General features: G+C 30.7%; 1 protein-coding gene across 7 annotated transcripts in view; it reads left to right on the top strand.

Moving 5' to 3' along the window:
- LOC100866260 (uncharacterized) overlaps window positions 1–20,621 on the top strand; it is a 97,955-nt gene that overhangs the window by 46,936 nt on the left and 30,398 nt on the right. For all 7 annotated transcript variants that reach the window (XR_015292545.1, XR_015292543.1, XR_015292544.1 and 4 more), the window contains exon 3: window positions 4,510–4,758. Coding sequence is in view for 4 of the 7 variants with exons in the window: in XM_086909977.1 (XP_086766103.1) it covers window positions 4,510–4,758 (249 nt within the window). In the remaining 3 variants the exon portion in view is untranslated. The remainder of the gene's footprint in view (window positions 1–4,509; window positions 4,759–20,621) is intronic.

Consider the following 20,621-nt stretch of genomic DNA (forward strand, 5'->3'; position numbering starts at 1 on the left):
TTAACAATTTGATTCGATTACGTGAAAACACGAACACATAATACACGATTTTATTGAACGAGCATTCATACATACGTTTGAAAAAATTACTTAATTACACAAAGGAAAATTATAAACTTATTAAATTATATTTTAAAATTAAATGATTCGAGAAAAACAAAAGAAATTTTAATCAATCTTTCTTCGTTGATTTATTTCAATTTTATAGATTAGAGAAAGAATATCGATCGTAACTTTTTAAATCTCTAGCTTATTCAATAATTTGCATTCCTTAATTATTTTATTTTTACAACAAGTAATTTTGTTTGACGTTTTAAAATTACTTAAACAAATTATATAAGAATATTTTTACAATAATTACACGTACAATAATAATCCAAATGGAGAGAGTTGAAACAAATTTTGTTCACGAAACAATTCTAAGTGCAATCAACCACAAACCTCAACGATTACTCGCAGTTATTCTATGAATGCAGAACACAACGTTTCGCAAGTCTTATAAATATTTCTTTATATTCTTGTGTCATAGAAAGAAAGAAAATCGTGAGAATATTATGGTTGCCTATAATTTACGTCTTACATTTGTCTCGATATCATAGAAATATTGCGAAAATACACGTTGAATCTAAGATACACTGTTCCGAAGAAATGGATAAGTAGATTAAAACAAACATTTCTAGCGTCATTTATAATTTTCCACCAAACAGATAGCAGTCAGAGATAGAAGCATCTGGTTCCCATCCATCTCCAACTTTTTCGTTCCCTTTTCAAAATGTAAAATTAAATTGCTTTTACAATTTCCAAGTCTTTACATTTGTCTTCCTTTTGTTACCTCGCCCTTAAATTTTCTGCCCACTTCCTCAACCTCCATGCACACCTAACCTCCTCACACGCGGTGAATATATTTAATCTTTCAATTGAAACGAGCGAACGGTTTCTCGTCTGCCCACGCGTGCAGATCCATGTTCAGATTTCGCGTACAATGAAATCAGGAACGGGTTACGTGTCCCTCACGACATTCCTCCTCTTTCCACCGAGTTTCTTCCCTTATAAAGATCGCTGCATAGAAGAATGACTTTCTCCGCGGCAAGAAAGTTCTCTCCAAACTATCCCACACGCTTTTCCACACGTGCGATCCACAGAGAGCAATCGACAGAATAGTCTAGAAAGAAAGTATTCCTGTTTTCTTTCGCTTCTTCCTTTTTCAAAACAAAAATGCGGGGAACAATTAGTTTATTCATTCATAGCAATTTCTTCTTCTGGCGTTCATTTTCCTTAGATTGGGAGCTTAAATGCTCGACAGATTGTCAATAAATGACAAAGATGCTTTTTTTGATAAGTCATTTTGTAAAGAAAGTTTGTAGGAAGAATTGAAAAGAATCAACAGCAAAGATATGATTATGATTCTAAGTTAAGATATTGTAAATACGACTTGTGACAATAAGTTTTCGGCACAAAGATATTTTAACACCGATTAAACTTTGACTTCTATACTCGGAATGAAGTTTATTATAGATATAGACAAAAGATAATAGAACTGTTGTTTCAAAAGAAATATCGAAAAAGAAAAAAAAAATAAGAATTTTTATATTGAAATCTTTGAAGTATAAATTTTAATTAAGAAAATTAATAAATGTATATTGGATACTAGTGATTAATAATTACGTGGCGCTAGTGTCGAGTGTTGAAAGAATTTTTAAATAAATATCATATAACTTCTGATTGCAAAAAGTAATTGCACGTTCATTTTCCAACGAACCGTTCTTCTTTATCAAGTTCTTTTTTTTTCATTTTCACAATTTTCAAATCTTTACGTAGTTACGTAGAAATACTTATCACTGAATTATATAGTAGCAAGTAAATAACGAAGTGCAGATGTACTTTTATTGTAAAAATTTTCTTTCATCCTTCTTCATTTTTTATTATTAAAAAAAAAAAAAAATAATAAGCGCGATTTGAACGGATCAAATGATTCCTTTATTACAATCTTTCGCGTCTCTGTTTCCTGTTTACAAGAAATATAACAAGATGTTCCTTCGTTACCCGATAATATAAATAGCGTATCGAACGCAAGCTCACCCTTGTATCTCTCTCTCGAATAAGAATTTTTCCACTTTATCCTCGCCTCGAGCTCGATATGATTTCTCTCGTTGCAAGCAGCGAGCAGCAACATCGTAGATTCCGGGGAAAAGGTGTGAAAGCGTGAAGAAAATTTTCGTTGCGGCGAATCCAACGATTTTCGAGTTTCTTCTCCGGCTGGAGAAGACGGTGGATTTACCGGTTTACCATTGCAAGCCTTAAACCCAACCTAACCTTAAACATAAACCAATTAAAGGGGACAGGACGGCGGCTTCTAGAGATTTTATCTAAATTTCTTTTGTTTTCTTTTGTTTACGACATTAAATCGAACGGAAATTGTCGAATCTTTATTTTATCGTATTTTGAATATCGTTTCGAGGAAAATTCAATCGCGATGGAAATTGAAACGCTCGTAGGAATGGTGACGACACGTTTCCTGTGGAAATTACGTAAAGGAAAACGTGTATAATAAGAAAAAATAAACTAATCGTTTTTATACATCCTAGAATAATAATTTATTTATTGGAATATTGATTGTTTAAGAGAATAATAATAATTTTGTTTATCGAATGATATTAGAGAATAATATTATCGAATAAAAGATTAAACAGGTAATAATGTTGAGACATTAACTCTGCTATTATTAATGAACAGTTATTTTCATTCATTTCGCGAAATGGATCGTTTAATCGTTAAATATATTGTTATTAATTTTTAATTCTACATTTATTTTGAGGAAATAGATGATTTTCTTTTAACAAGTTTAAAGATCAATTTCAAGAAAAATTTTAAAATTCCTCAAAAAGTTTTTAGCTTTTTGCCAATGTAAATATTGTTCGATAGTTTGGATGGTAAACACGTTCTTAATCTCGTGTTCAGATAGTCCGCCATTTGAATAATCAAACTTTGAATAATCGACGATAATCGATATTCTATTGTACATTAAAGAATACTTGATATATCGCGTGTTTACGCTCTTGCAAACGATTTTTTTTTTTTTTTAAAGAAAAAATAAGAGTTTCAATGCTTTTTACACAACGATTAGAATAAATTTTTTAAATTTGCAATGTTAATTGCGAAATGATAATTGTCATGGCTCTTTTTAAATTGACACTATTTTTTTTTTTTTTAAACAAGGAAATCAATAATCTATTAGGTGATAAGATTTAACGAACAAAATTTAACTCGAGATAAATTCGAGAATTCATAAATTTTTTTTATTTGCTATTTTATCGCGTAATAACTACGTACTTGTCACGAAGTATAAAAAAAAAATATATAACTCGTGAATGTCATTATGAATTCTGCTTTTTCCATTTTTTTTTTTTTTTTAAATTAAACAGCTTATTAGAAAAACATTGGACGCTAATAATAATGTAAATATTATGTATATTTAATAAAAGATGTATTCATTTTTGTCTTTGTAATTTGAATAAAAAACATCATTTGAATGATTCATGATCTACCGAGTGCATTTCGAAGCGAAAAAGTATCGAAAACATTTTATTATTTGAAATGAAATGAAATATTTAAAGACTTGTAATGATAAGCAAATATATGGAAAAACTTGAAATTTAAATAAATTTTTCTTGACACGGTAGCAGAAAAGCTACAATTTGAATATTCAAAATCGTAAAAATTATTTTCATTATTAGAATAATCATCCAAGACTGAAAACTGAAAATATTCTCGAACCTATTAATTATCTTCATATTAACACATCTATGTTTAACTTATTCCTATACAATTGTCTCAACTACTCGAATACAAGATTACAATAATTTATAAATTAAATTTTATTACAAATCAATCTTACGCAGATTATTAAATGTAAAAAAATTACGATAATATTTAAATATAGATCTTTCTGTCACAAGCTAAGCGTTTCCCTCCATATAAACACGTGTGCCCTTCTTCCACTCTCATTATTCGTTCTTCCTTTCTCCACGCAGCACGAGCTCGATCATCAAGAAAACTTTTGTCAAAAATTTGCGAGCCAATACTCCTTCCAAACCTTTCATTCCATATATATATATATGTTTCATCAACTACAAAAAAATTGGCTTATTTAAAACCATGCCTCTCCTCTCCTTCCCCCCTTTTCCATCCAACTTCTTACACCTGTATTATACCCACACAACAACGTGAATATAGCATCCATCCGGGAGTGGAATGGAGTGAACTTAGCCGCGAGCACTCGGCTAGATTAAATTTGAAATATTAATAAGACGAAACGAAAATGGAAAGAAGGACAATGGAAAGAGAGAGAGAGAGAGAAAACGAGCCTGGCCAAAATCCTCGTTAAAAATTCCATCGTCGAGATTTCTTTTTATTCAATTTAACAAAGCAGAAGGGAGAGAATTAATAGAGAAGAACAAGATGGCCGACCAATTCCGTGGATCTTCTGATCATGATGGTTGCCTGTTTCAGCTGCGTCGTATCGTGGGCCCGGGGAGGACGAGGACAAGGACTCGTACGCGGCCAGAATCGCGTTCACAGGGAATTCGCGGATCCTTGGACCGATTTGTATAGTGGTGGGCGCCCTTATGCTCGGCCTGGGCGTGCTGCTCTGCATGCTCACCAGAAGGGCGAGAAGAAGGGAGCGCAGAGTGGGCTTCCATTGCCCTCTTCACGGCGATTTTTATCCCGTTAGCCCTGTCCAAGGTGTCAAGATGCTCGGTGAGTCGAGATTATTCTTAAGAAAAGATTCCTCCTTTCTTTCTTTTTTTCTTTTTTGAAAAAAGGATTTTTGTACGAAATAAATGAGATAGAAGGGAAGGTAGGTATAGTTTGGAAGGTATAGAAGAAAAAATGAAAGTTAAATTTGCATTGTTGAAAATAGTCAGCTACAAAAGTTTTAATAAATTGTGTCATCGAAATCAATGATAAATTCGTTTCGTGAAACATTACATTATGTAGATTGCGTATGTGGATTGCAATGGATGTGGAAGGGATTTTATTGCAAGCAAAAATAAAAATAACGCATTCAATTCAACACGCTGAGAAATAAAAGCATAACAATTAAGGAGTAATTATTTTAATTCCGAATAGTCGCGATTCTAAATTCTTAAAAAATCATTACACGAGTTTTTTTCTTTTTTTTTTTCTTCACGCAATCGTAAAAACTGCCTCGAGAATCTTGAATCTCGAGTCATTTCGAATATTACCGGCACAACATCAGGTAGTTTGCGAGAAATGCTGATGTCTAGATTTGCAGAAAATGCTCAAGTGCGCTATATATGTGTGTGTGTGTGTGTGTGTGTGTGCAGTTTCTAAAGAAGACGAAAAGAGAAGGTATAGAAATCCGGTGACCTGATTAAAGTACACGTGCTATCAAAAGTTTTGCCACTCGCGTAATTCGACGCTTGCCACAACAAATTTTAATAAAAACATTCGACAACCAACGATCTGTTTACCCGCAATAAATTACAAGTGGCAATAAAAAGAAACCGAAAGGTTTCCCTTTCTAATCGCGAGGCGAAGAAAGGGAAGAAAATTTTTTTAATCGAAAATTCATCGATAAATAAAATTTGTTTAAACAGAAATAAAATTTATATCCTTTCGATCGATCAATTGTTATTTACAAAGATTCCTTTTTCTATTCCAATTTTGCAATAAAGAAAAAAAAAAAAGAAAAAGTAAATATTAATATACGTTATTTAATTTTTGAACATTATAGCGAAAAAAGAATTTCGAATACGATTCTTCTAATAGCAATTAAGACATTTGTCCATCTTGAATTACAAATTCTTTTTAAACGATATATATCTATTCGCGCACAATAATTAAATTTCTACTCGATCGTCGCGAAAATTGAAGTGGAATTTTGTATTTCTTCCTTTCAGATCTCTTCTTTTCTTCTTCTTCTTCTTTTTTTTTTTTTAATTATACGTCACGATAATTCTGCTTTCCACGTACGAAGCTTATCGAGGAGTTAAAAAATTCATACCTCACCTTTCGTTCTCTGTCGTGTGTTATCGTTGTCGTCGAACGAGTAGATTTCGTTTCGAGCGGAAGCCATTTAAACGCAAATTATTTTCGTAATTTGACAAACGTATTTTCTTCTCAAAGGAGAGAGGAAAATTTGCCAGTCGTAATCTCCGACGTTCCATTATTATCCACATGCCTCGTTTATTCTCGAATATCAAATATGAATCGGACGATTTGAGCGGCAAACAATGTGTTCGTATAACTTGGGTTGACATTTGTAGTACAAAGTTCAGAGGAAAGTAACAGAAATGAACTTTGAACGCTTCTGATATTTATTTATAAAATTCCAAGCATTCTCAGAATAATGCATTTGCGCTCATTTATTTCGATTATTAGAAACTTGTTTCGAGTCGATCGAGAACGATTTGTTTAAATTATATTATCGAATTAATATAAAAATGTAGATGGAATTATGGATTTAATCTGAGAACTAACTCGTTTCTTCGTGATATAAAATGAATAAAATAATAATAGTCAAGACAGCATTCTCTTCTATGATGTTATTTTAAATTATTTTTTTCTTCAACTATCTAAATTTTAGTAAAAACGTTGCTTTATTTTCTTTCGTTCGAACCATTTAAGATTAAATTAAATTCCTTAAATGCAACTGCTTCCGGAGAAGCATGTGGTGATATTAAATTAAATGTGAAGAGGGTGTCGTAATCGTGTCAAGTACACGATAATTTGTACAGTTTGATCGTATTAGATGTGGTAACTTTGTTTAACTACAGTTTAAACAAGAAAATGAAATTCTTATGAAATTGCATGACATCATTGAAATGATTAAAAGATCGCAAATTATTTATTAATACATCAATCGTTTCGAAAAATATTCGATCTCGATACTTTCTATACCTTCTTCAAATCGTATATAAATATAAACGAAAATTGATTTAACTAATTGTTACAATTACTTAATTCACACTGATCTTTAGATTCGTATGAAAATAAAACACTTTTTATTTTAATCAACAATCGACATATTTTGCGACAACAATAATCTTCAAATCGTTGAAACCAAAGAATAAAAGGAAAACTTTTTATATAAATTTTATTAATCCGCAACCATTCTATAATTCATTTTTAAATATAGAAAAATTTACAAAAAAAGAAGCATTACATTAAAATACATTTATAACATTTAAACGCAACTTCTTTAATCCTGTTCACAAAAATCTTATCTTGCACACAACACTTCTCACTCGGCAATAAAACTAATAAAAACTTCTTAATAATAATAGATCAGATCAAACGATCATCAAACAAGATTTCCTCTCGTCTATTCCTCCTGAATTTTATTTATTTTAATCCGACTCGATTAAAAGAGAGAAGGAGGATTGATAATCGAGTAAAGGAAATCTGGAGGTTCGTTGGCTGCGGACATTGCACAGTTTTCCAGAGAATGCCGCCTGGTTCGACCTGTCTTAGGAAGCCTATCGGAAGCGTTAGTTTATCACAGCGTGTTCCAGTTCGCGTCAATTGCTTTAAATTCAGGGCGAGGCTGGATCAGGGTTAGGGTGGCTAACTGGATTGTCGGAATTCAGGCTAATACGAGTCTATCAAATTATTCCGTTGGCCAGTCGGACGTGTTTCCACCACATCTTGTTGCGCGTCCGCTCTAATCTCGCGAAAGTTCATCGCCATCTTGATCTTTGACAATATTTCTGGTGAAAAATATATCTTTCGTTTGCAAATTATCCTTTAATTTCTTTTTTAAATTTCTGTCTTTTGTAGCTGGTTATAATAATTTATATTAATGCGCGAACTGAAGATAAAAATTTTCGTAATTGTGAAAAGGGGGGATTATTCTAAAATTGTTGTTTTAAGAATAAGAATAATGTATGAATTGTCTGGTTTTGTAGAAATAGCGATCATTGATAACGCACCTACTGACTTTACATAATTAACGTTACACTTAATTCTAATTAATTTTCAAATGTTGAACGAAAACGTTCATTTCCACGTTAAAAAAAATTTAATCAAACAATTTAATCACTTTATTTAATTCGTTCAAGAAATTAAAATTACTGTTATAAATATATTCTCTTTAATATTCTACTATAAATAAAATATACAAGCGTGGCACTCGTATTATCACACGCATAAGTGTGAATTAATGAATACAAAAATAAAACAAAGAGAAATGTGCAAATATCGTATAAGGAGAAATTGTGAAATGGAAATAATTTTAGATAAGATCGATTACGTTTCCAAGTAAGTGCTCGCCAACCGTTCCATTTAATTGGAAACTAAGGACAGGCAATGTTAGATATGATTAAATTATTCACCGCTGTCACTATATTTAGCTAGGTTCGTTGAAACTGAAGTGTAGCATAGAGTATAGCATCGCGGGTTTATTTAAATTGGGAAGAATATTTCATCAATGAGAGAGATCGAATCATCGATGAACACCATTATAATAATTATTTAAATGTTAAATGAATTAGAACGAGGAAGAATTAATTTATATTGGATCGGTGTATTGTAACACACGTACGTAGTGTTGAGTGTGGATTCTAGAGGTAAGAAGAAAAGTCGATATGCAAAAATGTCAGGCTTGTTCATTAAATCATGTACAATTCGCATTGGACGAAATTTCTAGAAGAGTGTTCCACGAATATATTAACATCCACACTTTGTAGAATATACGCGAAAGATCGAAGAAATATGAGAAAACAAGTAAGGTATAAAACTAGCTTGTTTGAAGAACATTTATTAGAAATTATTAGAAATTAGCGATGAAGAATTGAATGATTTATGCTTGCATTCATAAGAATTCATAAGAAATTTAATCATTTTTTTTGTTTCCATTTCTTTTTTCCATCCTTGGAAGAAAATTTTTAAATCGAACACGAAATATGAACTTTGATAAATTATTAACATTATTTATTTACTGTCAATTTTTCATAATATATTAGAAATTTAATGCTTTCACCATCAAAACTTTTATTTCATTAAATTCCTATTAATCACCGTTTCTTTGACACTTTCTATACGCAACAAAAATGAACAAATTATACGCGAAATAATATTTTCCATAATTTAAAAAAGATTAAACTTAGCAAGCAGTTTAATTATTCTTGTTTCCTAAACGTTCTAAAAATAATCGATCGATAGCTAACTGGGCCATTTAATTCTAAATCGCTTTAGATAAAAAAAAGTGCAATAATATTGATTGAAGGAATGCATAACTCTCGTGTGATCAATCTTCGACGATAAATTTCTCAGGTTTATAGAGGGAGGCAACGCTAAATATTCGAGAATTAGACGGAGTGTTTCAGAGTGGATTTAAAAATTTCAAAGGCAGAGTGAAAAACGAGACAGCAGAGGTTGCCGGGGCACGAATTCTTCGAGAATTTGTTACGTTGTTCGACCTGACCTAACCTAGCTGAGAAATAAAAAAAAAAGCTTTGGAAAGCATCAATATGACAAGAAACACGAGCCGGCTCTATTGCATTTGACACTTTCTCTCGCGTTGAATTTTCGAGATGCAATGAAATTTATCTTTGACAGTTTCGAAGTTGACAAGTTTTGTTTTAATTGAGCAACGTATGAAATATTCCTATTCCAAACAAACGTTCGTCCCAAAACTTAGATTAAATTAAATATAATTTTTCCATATCGTTTCATTTCGTATCTTACGAATGTATTTAATGCAATCCTTGTTGTTGAATTAATTTTTTGACCTGCACGTGCAAAAAGAATATTGAATTCGATTCTATCTATTGGCACACATCTGTACAATAATTCATGGATATAAAGTTAATTCGACATTGGTCCTTATTCAATTCATTTCTCTACTACAAACAATCTATTCCACTACGTTGTTTTTTTAAAGGAGGAAAAACACAACGTCAAATCAAACAATTTGATCCCACCATTCTCGACTCGCCACGACCAATTCTATCTCTGCCCCGCCATCGATACCAGAACCAGATCGTATCGATGATCCAATAATTTGGAGTGGCCAACCAGCGGATTGGAATTCTAACGTTAGAGGTCGCGCGTGTTTCGCCCATCGGGACAATTTATCTGAATTGTACAAACTCCGGATTCATCGGGGCGTGATCGTATCCACGAGGATTCGCACGTTTAACGGTGATCTATCGAGATCGAAGATCGTTCCTTTTTCTCTCTCTCTCTCTCTCTCTAATTTCTCGAACGTGTACGATAATGGATCTATGAACTTCTCGAAAGAATCTTCGATAACTCTTTTTTTTTTTTTTTTTCATTTCCATTGCGAAACTTACGAATTATATATATATATATCACTCGATTAAATTAAAATAATAATCACGATTGAGAAAATTCTTGAAACGTGGATAAAGTATATATATATATTTTTAGTAATAATCTAATTGGGTTTATATTTAGATTTTATTAAATTAATATTATTGTATTGAAAGAATCTTCGATATCTTTTTTTTTTTTTTTTTTCATTTCCATTGTGAAACTTATACATATCACTCGATAAAATTAAAATAATAATCTGGGTCACGATTGAGAAAATTCTTGAAACGTGGATAAAGAATATATATATATATATATTTAATAATAATCTAATTGGATTTATATTTAGATTTTATCATATACATTATATCGTTCAGTTTATTTGATGTTTAATTTTCTTTTTCAAGCTAAAGAAACGATTGTCTAAAAAATGAATTTAATGAAGAAAGAAGAATTTGGATTCAAAATATGAAATAATATAAATGATATTAATACAACTTATTAGGGCAAATTGGGGAAAATTATTGATCTTTGAAATACTTTTAAAATTTCAATTATGGCACTAGTCTAGCTCCCTGCTGAACGAGATGCATTCCACTCGAAATAATTTTGAATCCAGCAAGTAGAATACAATATATATATACATAAAGAATAATTATAAACAGGAAACTCGTCAAGAGACAAGAAAATATTTCAAGTCGATTGTACATAATTCAGGAGAATATAGTTGAAATATTATGCAAAAATATTATAAAAAATGCAATTCCAGAAGAAACTTTTTACGAAATTCTAGATAACAATCGGATAATTTTTAAGAAACGAAATTAAAAAGAAAGAAACAAAAGGTTGTATATCGAAAGATTTAGAAGTACAATGGTACAATATTTCGAGATTATTGTTTAGATATATATGGTTAAGAATAGCGAGGACTTGAATGACTTCCAGCTTGTGTCGTCATTACAATGCTTTCAATCTATTTTCAGTTAATCAGGCACATACCTGAGAAATTTATCGATTGTGATTCATGCGATATTGAATCATCAAAGTCGATATCTTCGTTTAGAAAGCAAACGCGTTGAATTTCACTTATAACAATTATAAAATCCTCCATTTTATTCGATTTAATTATACGATTATTTTAGATTAGATTAGATATTAACAACAGTAATATTATTGACAGAAAATCGAAACGTTGCAATTTTCGAGATTCAAATGAGTCGGATTGTTTGTCTTATTTGGAGGTCACGTGTAATCAATCGTTAAAAAAGAGCAAATGCATCGATGTTTAAAACTGCCAAAAGTCTGCCAAGCAAGGATGAGCTTCTGGTGTCAGGAGAACAAGAACAGTGGTTAAATTTCTGCAGGTTCTTCTCTTTCGCAGATCAGCACGGCGAACGTGCCAATTCGAAATGAATATAGGTCGTAACTTTCTGTTTAAGATTATTGATTCCTCTGCTCCATTTAATCCTGGTAATTATTTATACACGATAAGTTTGATGGGATTTTTTAAAAAATTGAAATATTACATCGAGTTTCAACGATGAACTCTTTTAATTTTTACGTTTAATTACGTAAAATGCAAATTTTTTTTTTTTTACCTCAGTCAGAAAAAGAATCGTAATTCGACATTTCGATATTGTGGAAGAATTCAAATTTAAATCTTGCGAGTTTCGAAAATTTTTTGCCTTTGATTTTTATTGCAATCTGCCGCAAGAGAAATAATGGAAAACTCGACACATTTGAACATTTCGCGTAAATTAAATTTTCATCGATGAAAATTACATCTCTTCCTAAATTTCAAAAAAGCGTGGTTTTCAAACACGTTTCACGATGAAAATTTCGATCTTTGAATTAATTTACTCGTACATATTTCATATTGATTAAAATAAAAATTGTATTAAGTGTAATAGCACAATAGAATGTATAATGAGTCTACCAAGAACGAAACAAATTTATTCTCTGAGCGAACTCATCGAATAAAAAGCAACAACATTATATAATATTAAAGAAAAATGAATAAATTCGTGCGTCATCAACGAAGAACAATTTTTAATATATTTCAAAACGAGCGAGAAAGAAGTTCAGTTTGCCAAATAAAACTTATTCCTCTTATTTCACTTTGCAAACTTTATAAAAGACTTAATATAATGCATTTGAAAAATCCATCTCTCTTATATATCTCATTATTTATATATACATATATATATATATTTACTTCTTACTATATTTCTTCCTTAAAATTTATTTCATTACACTAAAACACACATTCAAAAGTGTCTAATCCCCCCCCCCCCCCTCCTTAAGGTAAATTTAAAATCGCGCACAACTCTCTCCAATTTCTGTCCAAGTGGATTCAAACGAGCCGCTTCCTCGTACGTTCGATTCAACTTCGCGAAAAGGACGAGACGTGCACGAGAATTCACCAGCCTTTCTCCCTTTCCCTTTTCAGCAATCTCATTTTCGAGAGTGTGCTGGAGATGGAATATCGAAGAAAACCGCTTCATTCCTGGCAGAACAATTTTGTCCAACCGAGAGGTTCATCTCTGGTGAAACGTGACGTGTTCCTTTTCCAAATAGCGTCTTTCATATCTCACGCGTCTCGCGAAGAAAGATGTTTCTTTTCTTTCTTACAATTCTCTTAATTTCAAGGACGATTGATTATTGAAAAATTGAATTTCGAGAATGAAGTTATGCGACAATCTCACGTTTTTTTTATCGAAACTCGAAGGTGTTAGTCTTATTCTTTCATATTCGATGTGGAAAGTGTTTCGTATCGAAGCATATTTATATAATATTTGTGTATCTTTGTATGAAGGTATACGACAATTGTTGCACGATGCATAAACTCGATTATCGAGAATTTAAATTTGATTAATATCCGAGTAAAGTAATATCCAATATCAGGTAGGAGTGAATGATTGAATATTATCCAATGGCGAGCCTAATAAAAATTGATACGCGGCCTACAATTGGTTCCTCCTCCATCCAGAATTCGTCCATCGATCTTCGAACGTTTCTCGGTTTAAATGGTCGAGTGGCGGCCGAGCAGAGGTTAACCGAATTGCAGTATCGTCGATGGTGGTTGTGCGTTTATACAAATTTTAGCGTTTCCTGATATCATTGAAACAACACGGCGGAAATGATTGGTTTGGTGAAATGTTGAATTTTCCACGTGATGTTTTCCCATTAACCGATTGATTGCATATTTTTGCCGCATCTTTTTTTTCAAATTATTTACGATGATCAAATCAGTTTGAATTTATTCGAAGATTGGCCAAAGATGGAAAATATATTTTTAATTATATCATCGCACAGGATGGTGTTCCATTTCCAAATCGATCCAGAATCCAACAAACTATTGAATAATGTTTCGGATAAAAGTTGAACGATTATTTGTCGATTTAAAATCATTGAATGATTTTTTTCGTGTGAATGAAACCTTATAATTTTTATCGCACTAGTGACTCGTTATTTTAGGAGATATTTTAATTCGAACATATTTTAATTGATTTCCTCGCTCGACAAAGTGTAAACAAGTTTTGTTTACTTATGCATTTTTTTTATAATGGAATTTAATTTAAATATTCAGGTTTATTTGACATTTCAATCGTTGCCTAAAAATTTTTTAAATACTATTGCAAAAAAGGAGATAAAAATTAAAAGAATAATAATAAGAAATATATATATATATATACTAAGAATTTTTAGACGAATAACGTAAAATTAGTACAAAATGAATAACAAAGTCGTAATTCTAAAAATAGCGATGACGTAAAAAATAAGGAATTTAAACAGGAGGGAACGAACGCTTCGCCAAACAGCTACATTTCTGGTGTTATAAATAAAGGGTAGATCCCTTTTGTTATTAATGAACCGTATTTTCATCGGCTTTAGTAATTAAATTTTAGAAATGCTTCACGTTGAATCGCTTTATCGAAATATTTACTTGAAATTATAAAAAAAAAAAAAAGTTTTAAATACCAAATGCAAATTTCAAATTGTTTATTAAATTAAAATTACATTCTTAGCGCCTTAGAATAATTCTCTTCCAACAGAAAAATTGATCGAAGAAGTTCGTTCTCCATCCCTCTTTGTTTTTTTTTTTTTGATATTTTCAAAAGTGCACAATTCGAGGAGAATTCTCTTATCTGGAGGGAGAAACAAGAAGTCACGTTTGCGCTCGCATTATCGCGAATAAGTTCTCGTTCGAGCATCCGCACTGAATATCCGCACATTATCCCGAACGTTCCTGTTCAAGGGTAATTGAATTTTAAAGATCCAGCTGATCCTCGAGATAGTGAGGGGTCGATTTGCGTGCAGCACGCATACGTTGCTGCCAAGGAAGCATTGATTGGTAAATTGGATAATGGTTATTTTGAAGCAAGTGCAAAAAGAATTAGTTTTTTATCTTGACTTTGGATTAAATATTTTTTAATATGCAATATTTTAAATAAAAGTGTAAACCTAGTTTTTTTTTTCGATGAATGATCGTTAGAGATGACATTTTGGATTTTATTTTGATTATGTTAAATGAGTACAAGATGATATTGATTGCACTAAATAAAGTATTTGTGAAAATGTAATATTTGAAAGGATAAAATAATCCTGTATTTTTCCCCGTTCAAACGTGTTTATTTTCTCAATTTTTAATGAATAGATGGACTAGGAGGAAGGATTCTTAAAAGAAATTTGTTGGCATTTATGGCTGCAATATCCTTAACAAAGCAATTAACGAGATCTGTTTTATAAGAGTTGATAAGAAATCTTATTAACGTTAAATTATACAGAAATATGGGAGCAGGGTAACTGTTAATTAAATCTTTGCGTAAACTTAAATAATGAAGGGTTGAATGGAAAGGGAAGCGGGTCTTATTGTGCTCTTAACGACACTGTTCTCGGGTAAAGTGTTAAATATTGGCTTAATATTCTTGGTCCTTGAACTTTCTGATATTTAATTAATTTTCTTATTAAATTCTTGCACAAAAAATTTTTATAAAATTCGTCACGATTGTAGTTCTTATAATTATAACACTTTTGCACGTATAAAAAATTGGTATAATTGTGAAATTTTATTTTATGTAAATTTATAACAATTGCATAAAAACTTTTTCACAATTTTTGGTTCGTTTATCTGAAGAAAAAGAATCTTCTATTTAGAGATATTACTGCTCCTTCTCCTTAGATAATCCATTCAAAATTTTTCCAATCTTCGATATTAAATTTAAAAGTGTTAAAAGTTTATTTAAATTTGAATTGTAATATTCAATTATCGTACAAATAAAATTAATATCAGAAGAATGATATTTTGTATTTGCATAAAAATCTGCAGTTATAAGCAATTTGAGCAACGTGTAGAGGATGGAAATAAAGTTAAAACGATAGTATGACGAAGATAAAATGCTTATAATTTAATAAACAAGCCTGTAACATTTTTGTATATCAAAATTTTCTATTTTCTTTCTTGACAATTCTTCGAAGATATTTTTCACGAATATATCGACGTATTATTAAAATATGCCGAGAGGACAAATCTACACTATACGCTTGCATAATCTGCGAGGTTATGAATAAAATTTTCATTCCTGTAGATCATTTGTCACACATCTAGTTATGTCTTGTGAGATAAAGAAAATGAAACCGTTGTTTTCAAAATGTTTTTATACAACTAGAATGATGTATTTCAAAAAATGAAATGTACCAAATTCCCAGATGTAGTTTACTCACTCTTTGTGCTTTCTATTATATGAAAATATTCTATTCTTGATGGAAAAATATATAATGGAAAATTGGAAAACAATTGCTTTCATGCATACGTGATACTGGTCCCTGAAGGAGGAATTGGAACATATCATAGTTTTGATATAATGTCACATCCTTTGCTGTATTTATAATAATAAAAATGCATGAAGAGGAAAATGAAAATTAAATAAGCATTGAGCATTTGTTAATTTGTACAAAATGAGATATGAGATTGTAATCATTTGATTCAATATTTAAGACAAAATAAAATTATTTACACAATTATATACATATGAGATATAACACGATTTTCATTCGTGTCATCCTTGCTTATGCTAAATATTGTGCTGGAAAATTATGTCAATTTTGATAAGATAAACAATATCAAATAGTTCGTATATTCACTCTATACTCTATGGTGAATTCATTTTATAAGAATAAAATTTCAGAACAAAATATTATCTTGCTCTATTTTTTTTTATTTGAGCTTAGAAATTTAATGAAAATTCAAATACAACTTTGCTCAGAGAAAAATATTTTACATTATTTCGTGAAATAAGGTGACTAAACAACAAAGATATCAATAAAGGATTTATCAAATTTTATCGAATATATTCTTCCATGTCTATTCTACGATTTCAAAGCAGAAAATATGAAGACTACACTATAAATTGATCGTTTATTTTCTTTTATATATATAAAAGGATCGATATTAATTCACACATTTTCCACGATAAATGATATTAATCGAGATAATCCAAACGAAAGTTTCGCAAGATCAAATATTCTCACTCTTTAGCCTCGTTATATCTAACTTTTGTTTCCAGTGTATATTTTTTCGCAAACTTAACCAGCTTGTTAAGTGAAATGCTAATTAACACGAATTCTCACGATGAGAGATATGTTAAAAAAAAAAAAAAAAAAGGCTTCCTAGCTAGAGGCCTTGTTCTCAACTCTCTGTTGCTTCCGGTGTATTAAAAAGAATAAAAAAAAAAAAATACACGCGTTGCTATAAGATTATTACCACGTGGTAATGATATCTCTCTGTGTTGTTCTTTCGCTGAGATCAGAGAGCAATGTACCGATGAAAATACGAAGCATTTCCTAAACTAAAACTTGAAAGGGTATTCAAATGGCTCTCAGGTTAATTACAAGTTCTGCATCGACAAAATCCTTTCCTCGGTAACAGAGTCTGAAATGCGTCAGACTAATTATGAAAGCGTAAAGAGTCTGAAGAGACTTCTCCAGACAACCACTTAAAAAAAAAAAAAAAAAAAAAAAAACAAAACTTCGAAGAGCACACTTCAGAGAATTAAATCCGACGTCGAGATCTTTTCACTCCGATTTTTTGGGAAACAATGTGTATGTGTATCGTGGATATCGTGAAATGATTATAACGCGAGGCGTTTGTGATATTTGCGAAGTAAAATAATTTTCTTTAGAAAATGTTGCAGTATCTTTTTCCAACAACATTTTTAACCTTCTGATAATTGTTTATAATTTGATAACGTTTGGTAACTTTATATAGTTTGTGGTAATAACTATTTTGCTTGGTGAGTTTTAATAATGTTTTTGGTAATTTTCTAGTTTTCTAGTTTAGCTTAGAGAGTTTTGGTAATATTTTTGGTCTTTAACTAGTTTGATAATATTTTTAGTAATATTTTCTTTAGTAATTTTCTGTTTTGATTAATCCAACTTTTTTATCAATATGTCTAGTTTCTCTTTTAAAATTCTATTTTAACAATCAATATATCATTCGTTTTCATTCATTTCTACGATATTTCGAGCAATCGGAACACGTTCTGATAATACGGTGGACGCCAACAATGGATTATAAGTAAGTTTGGATCAGATTGCGTTTCAAATCTGCCTAAGGGGTTGTTCTCGTGTTATTTATCGGACCTCCGATTAGTTTCCAGCGTGTAAATAAAAAAATACAATATTTTTTCAAAATCGAATAAAATGAAATGGAAAATAAAAAAAAAAAATAAAAATAGAACGATATCGCATTAAAATCGAGGGAATTTTCACCACTTCACTTGATATTTACTTTTTTTTTATATATATATATATAAAATTAATAATAAAACTTGATAGAATATAGTTACATTACGAATATTTACAAATATTTGCCGACGAAAATCGATTATTCCAAGATTTTATGCTCTTTATTTATGCCCTCCGTTTATTTTTGCATTAGATACTACTTCCGTTTTATTATATCATGAATTATTCCGTTATAACTCGCCTTCCAACCGAATGATTATCGCAAACAGGCACGCTCTTGTAAATAAGTGAAAATTCCTAGAGAGGTTATTCAAATAATCGTAATCTGTTTATACGGATCTTTTATGCTGCACAGATTTTCATAATCACAATTGAATAAATGGAAAATAAGTGAAAATTTGTTTCATCCTTTGTATTAGATATTATACTTTTGCCGTGTATTCTATGAATTTTTATTAAACCCATAAATATCCACGATATTTATAATTTAAACCAGTAAATTTTTTTCTACCGAACATTAAAGATAATTGCTGTACATTTGATTTTAATATATAATAAATATAATTATCGAATATCAAACAAAATTAAAATTGTCAATTGAAAATATTTATAATAAATATGTTGTTCAAAAACGAAACAAGAAACAATTGCAAGGGATTTTAAAGTTAAAATGAGAAGAAGACGAGGATCAATTTTGAAACGAAAAATAATTATAATCGTAAATAGAAAACGACTCGAGCTATAAATTTATATCTTAACGAGCACGTACATTTAGCACGAGACCTTGGTAAGTTTAAAACTTAATAACTTGATAAATCCGGCTCTAGCTTTGAAAAGCAGTTAGATTCACCTACGTTATTTCGTTATGTAGGTGAAGGCAACTACATAGCGATTTATTTTCACGTACGGGCTGAAATTTTTTTATCCACGCTTTAGAAATCCGTCAATTAACGATATCGTAACGATAATATTTCATTCTCGTTCGTGAAAAACAATTATAAAACTTTTATACACCCGATATCCTAAGTTTTTTTAATTCGAATATTATTTTCGTAATTACTATATCATAACATCGTGCCAAGACCCTTGTTGTCAGCACATAGTCATCGCATCAAGTCACACCGGCTCTATAAATGTGATGATGCAGGCAGGTTAAAAAACACTTCATCTTGCTATTTCCAACAATTTTCCTAGAATAAAGGAACAACGACGTAGATTAGAACTAGAAAAATTGAATAGAAGCAATGGAAGGAACAAAGAGTGTATATATCTTGTAAATAGTGTGCTTTGTTTTATTACACACGTGTACTCTTTTGTATCATAAAATTCTATTATTTCTAATTGCATATAATTGCTCTTGCTATAATATATTTTATAATTATCTTATTCGCATATTCTCATTTCATATATTATATATAAATAAATATACAATAAAGTTTTATCGTGTTGAAGATTTGCTTGATCCGTAATGTGATTGCTCCGACTTAATAAGAAGCGATATTTATTTGTTCGTGGAATGGATATTGATTTCAAGGAAGCAAATGCGTTCCATTGATCCTATATTATAATATATCGTCTAAAGATATACGAGATAATCGCTACTTAATTAGAGTCTTCTTGCGATGCGTGCAATCCAATTATAAATAAACTTCTTCGCTTTTTAAACGATTTTAAATTTTACAAAATTAATACGAGACAACAATCTGTATAAACTGCTTAAACAATACAAGATTCCATTTATAGAAAATAAATTTGATCCTCAACGATACGAGAGAACGAAACAAGTCGACGAAGAACGAGACAGAAAGAATATTTATCGATGTAAATAAACATTGATCGCAACACCATTATATATACCAAATTGAAAAAGCACGGATAACACTTTTAAATCCGTTTAAAAAAATATTTTTCCCCTTAAATCGCGCAAATCAATCCCCCTGAGTCGCAGGTGCCGGTTATTACGCCGGAAAATTATGCTTGGCCGCGCTTCGTGTCAACATTTCTTGCGCGAAATTCCGCGGAAGCAGGGACGAGGAGGATTAACTCTCGCTCGGTGCGATAACTCGAACGACAATATTTATTCACGTTTGATTGTTTTTAAAATTCGCGAACAGATTCCTAAACTCTTTATAACATTGTTCGAATGGTTGGATTTTTTTATCCGAAATTAGATTAAGCTATATTTTCGGCGCTGGCCTGAGTTTGTGACGAATCGTGGCGAATAGAAATATTATTTATTCAAAGTTTTGCAAATGTGGAATACGATAATGAAATTCGAGTTCGAGCGAAGATTTTTCGTTATTTCGTTAAGAAATTGACTGAAGATGAAAAATAAGATTGCAAGGTTTCTAACGAAATTCTATTATGATATTTACCCTGATCTTAGTAATTACTTTATTATTAAAATATCACGCAACAATATAGATTTTCAATAAATTATCTTTCTTTGTACGTTATAAGATAGATATTCGCTGTTCGACAAGGAATTGACGATAGAGAGAAGGAAAATAGGGATGCAGTTTAAGATGCGTGTATACGAGAGCGCGTTATTGGGTTTGCTCTCAACGAAAAGTGAA

The sequence above is a fragment of the Apis florea genome, unplaced genomic scaffold, assembly GCF_048593485.1.
Source record: "Apis florea isolate Af1SG1 unplaced genomic scaffold, ASM4859348v1 contig_3170_pilon, whole genome shotgun sequence".
NCBI lineage: Eukaryota > Metazoa > Arthropoda > Insecta > Hymenoptera > Apidae > Apis > Apis florea.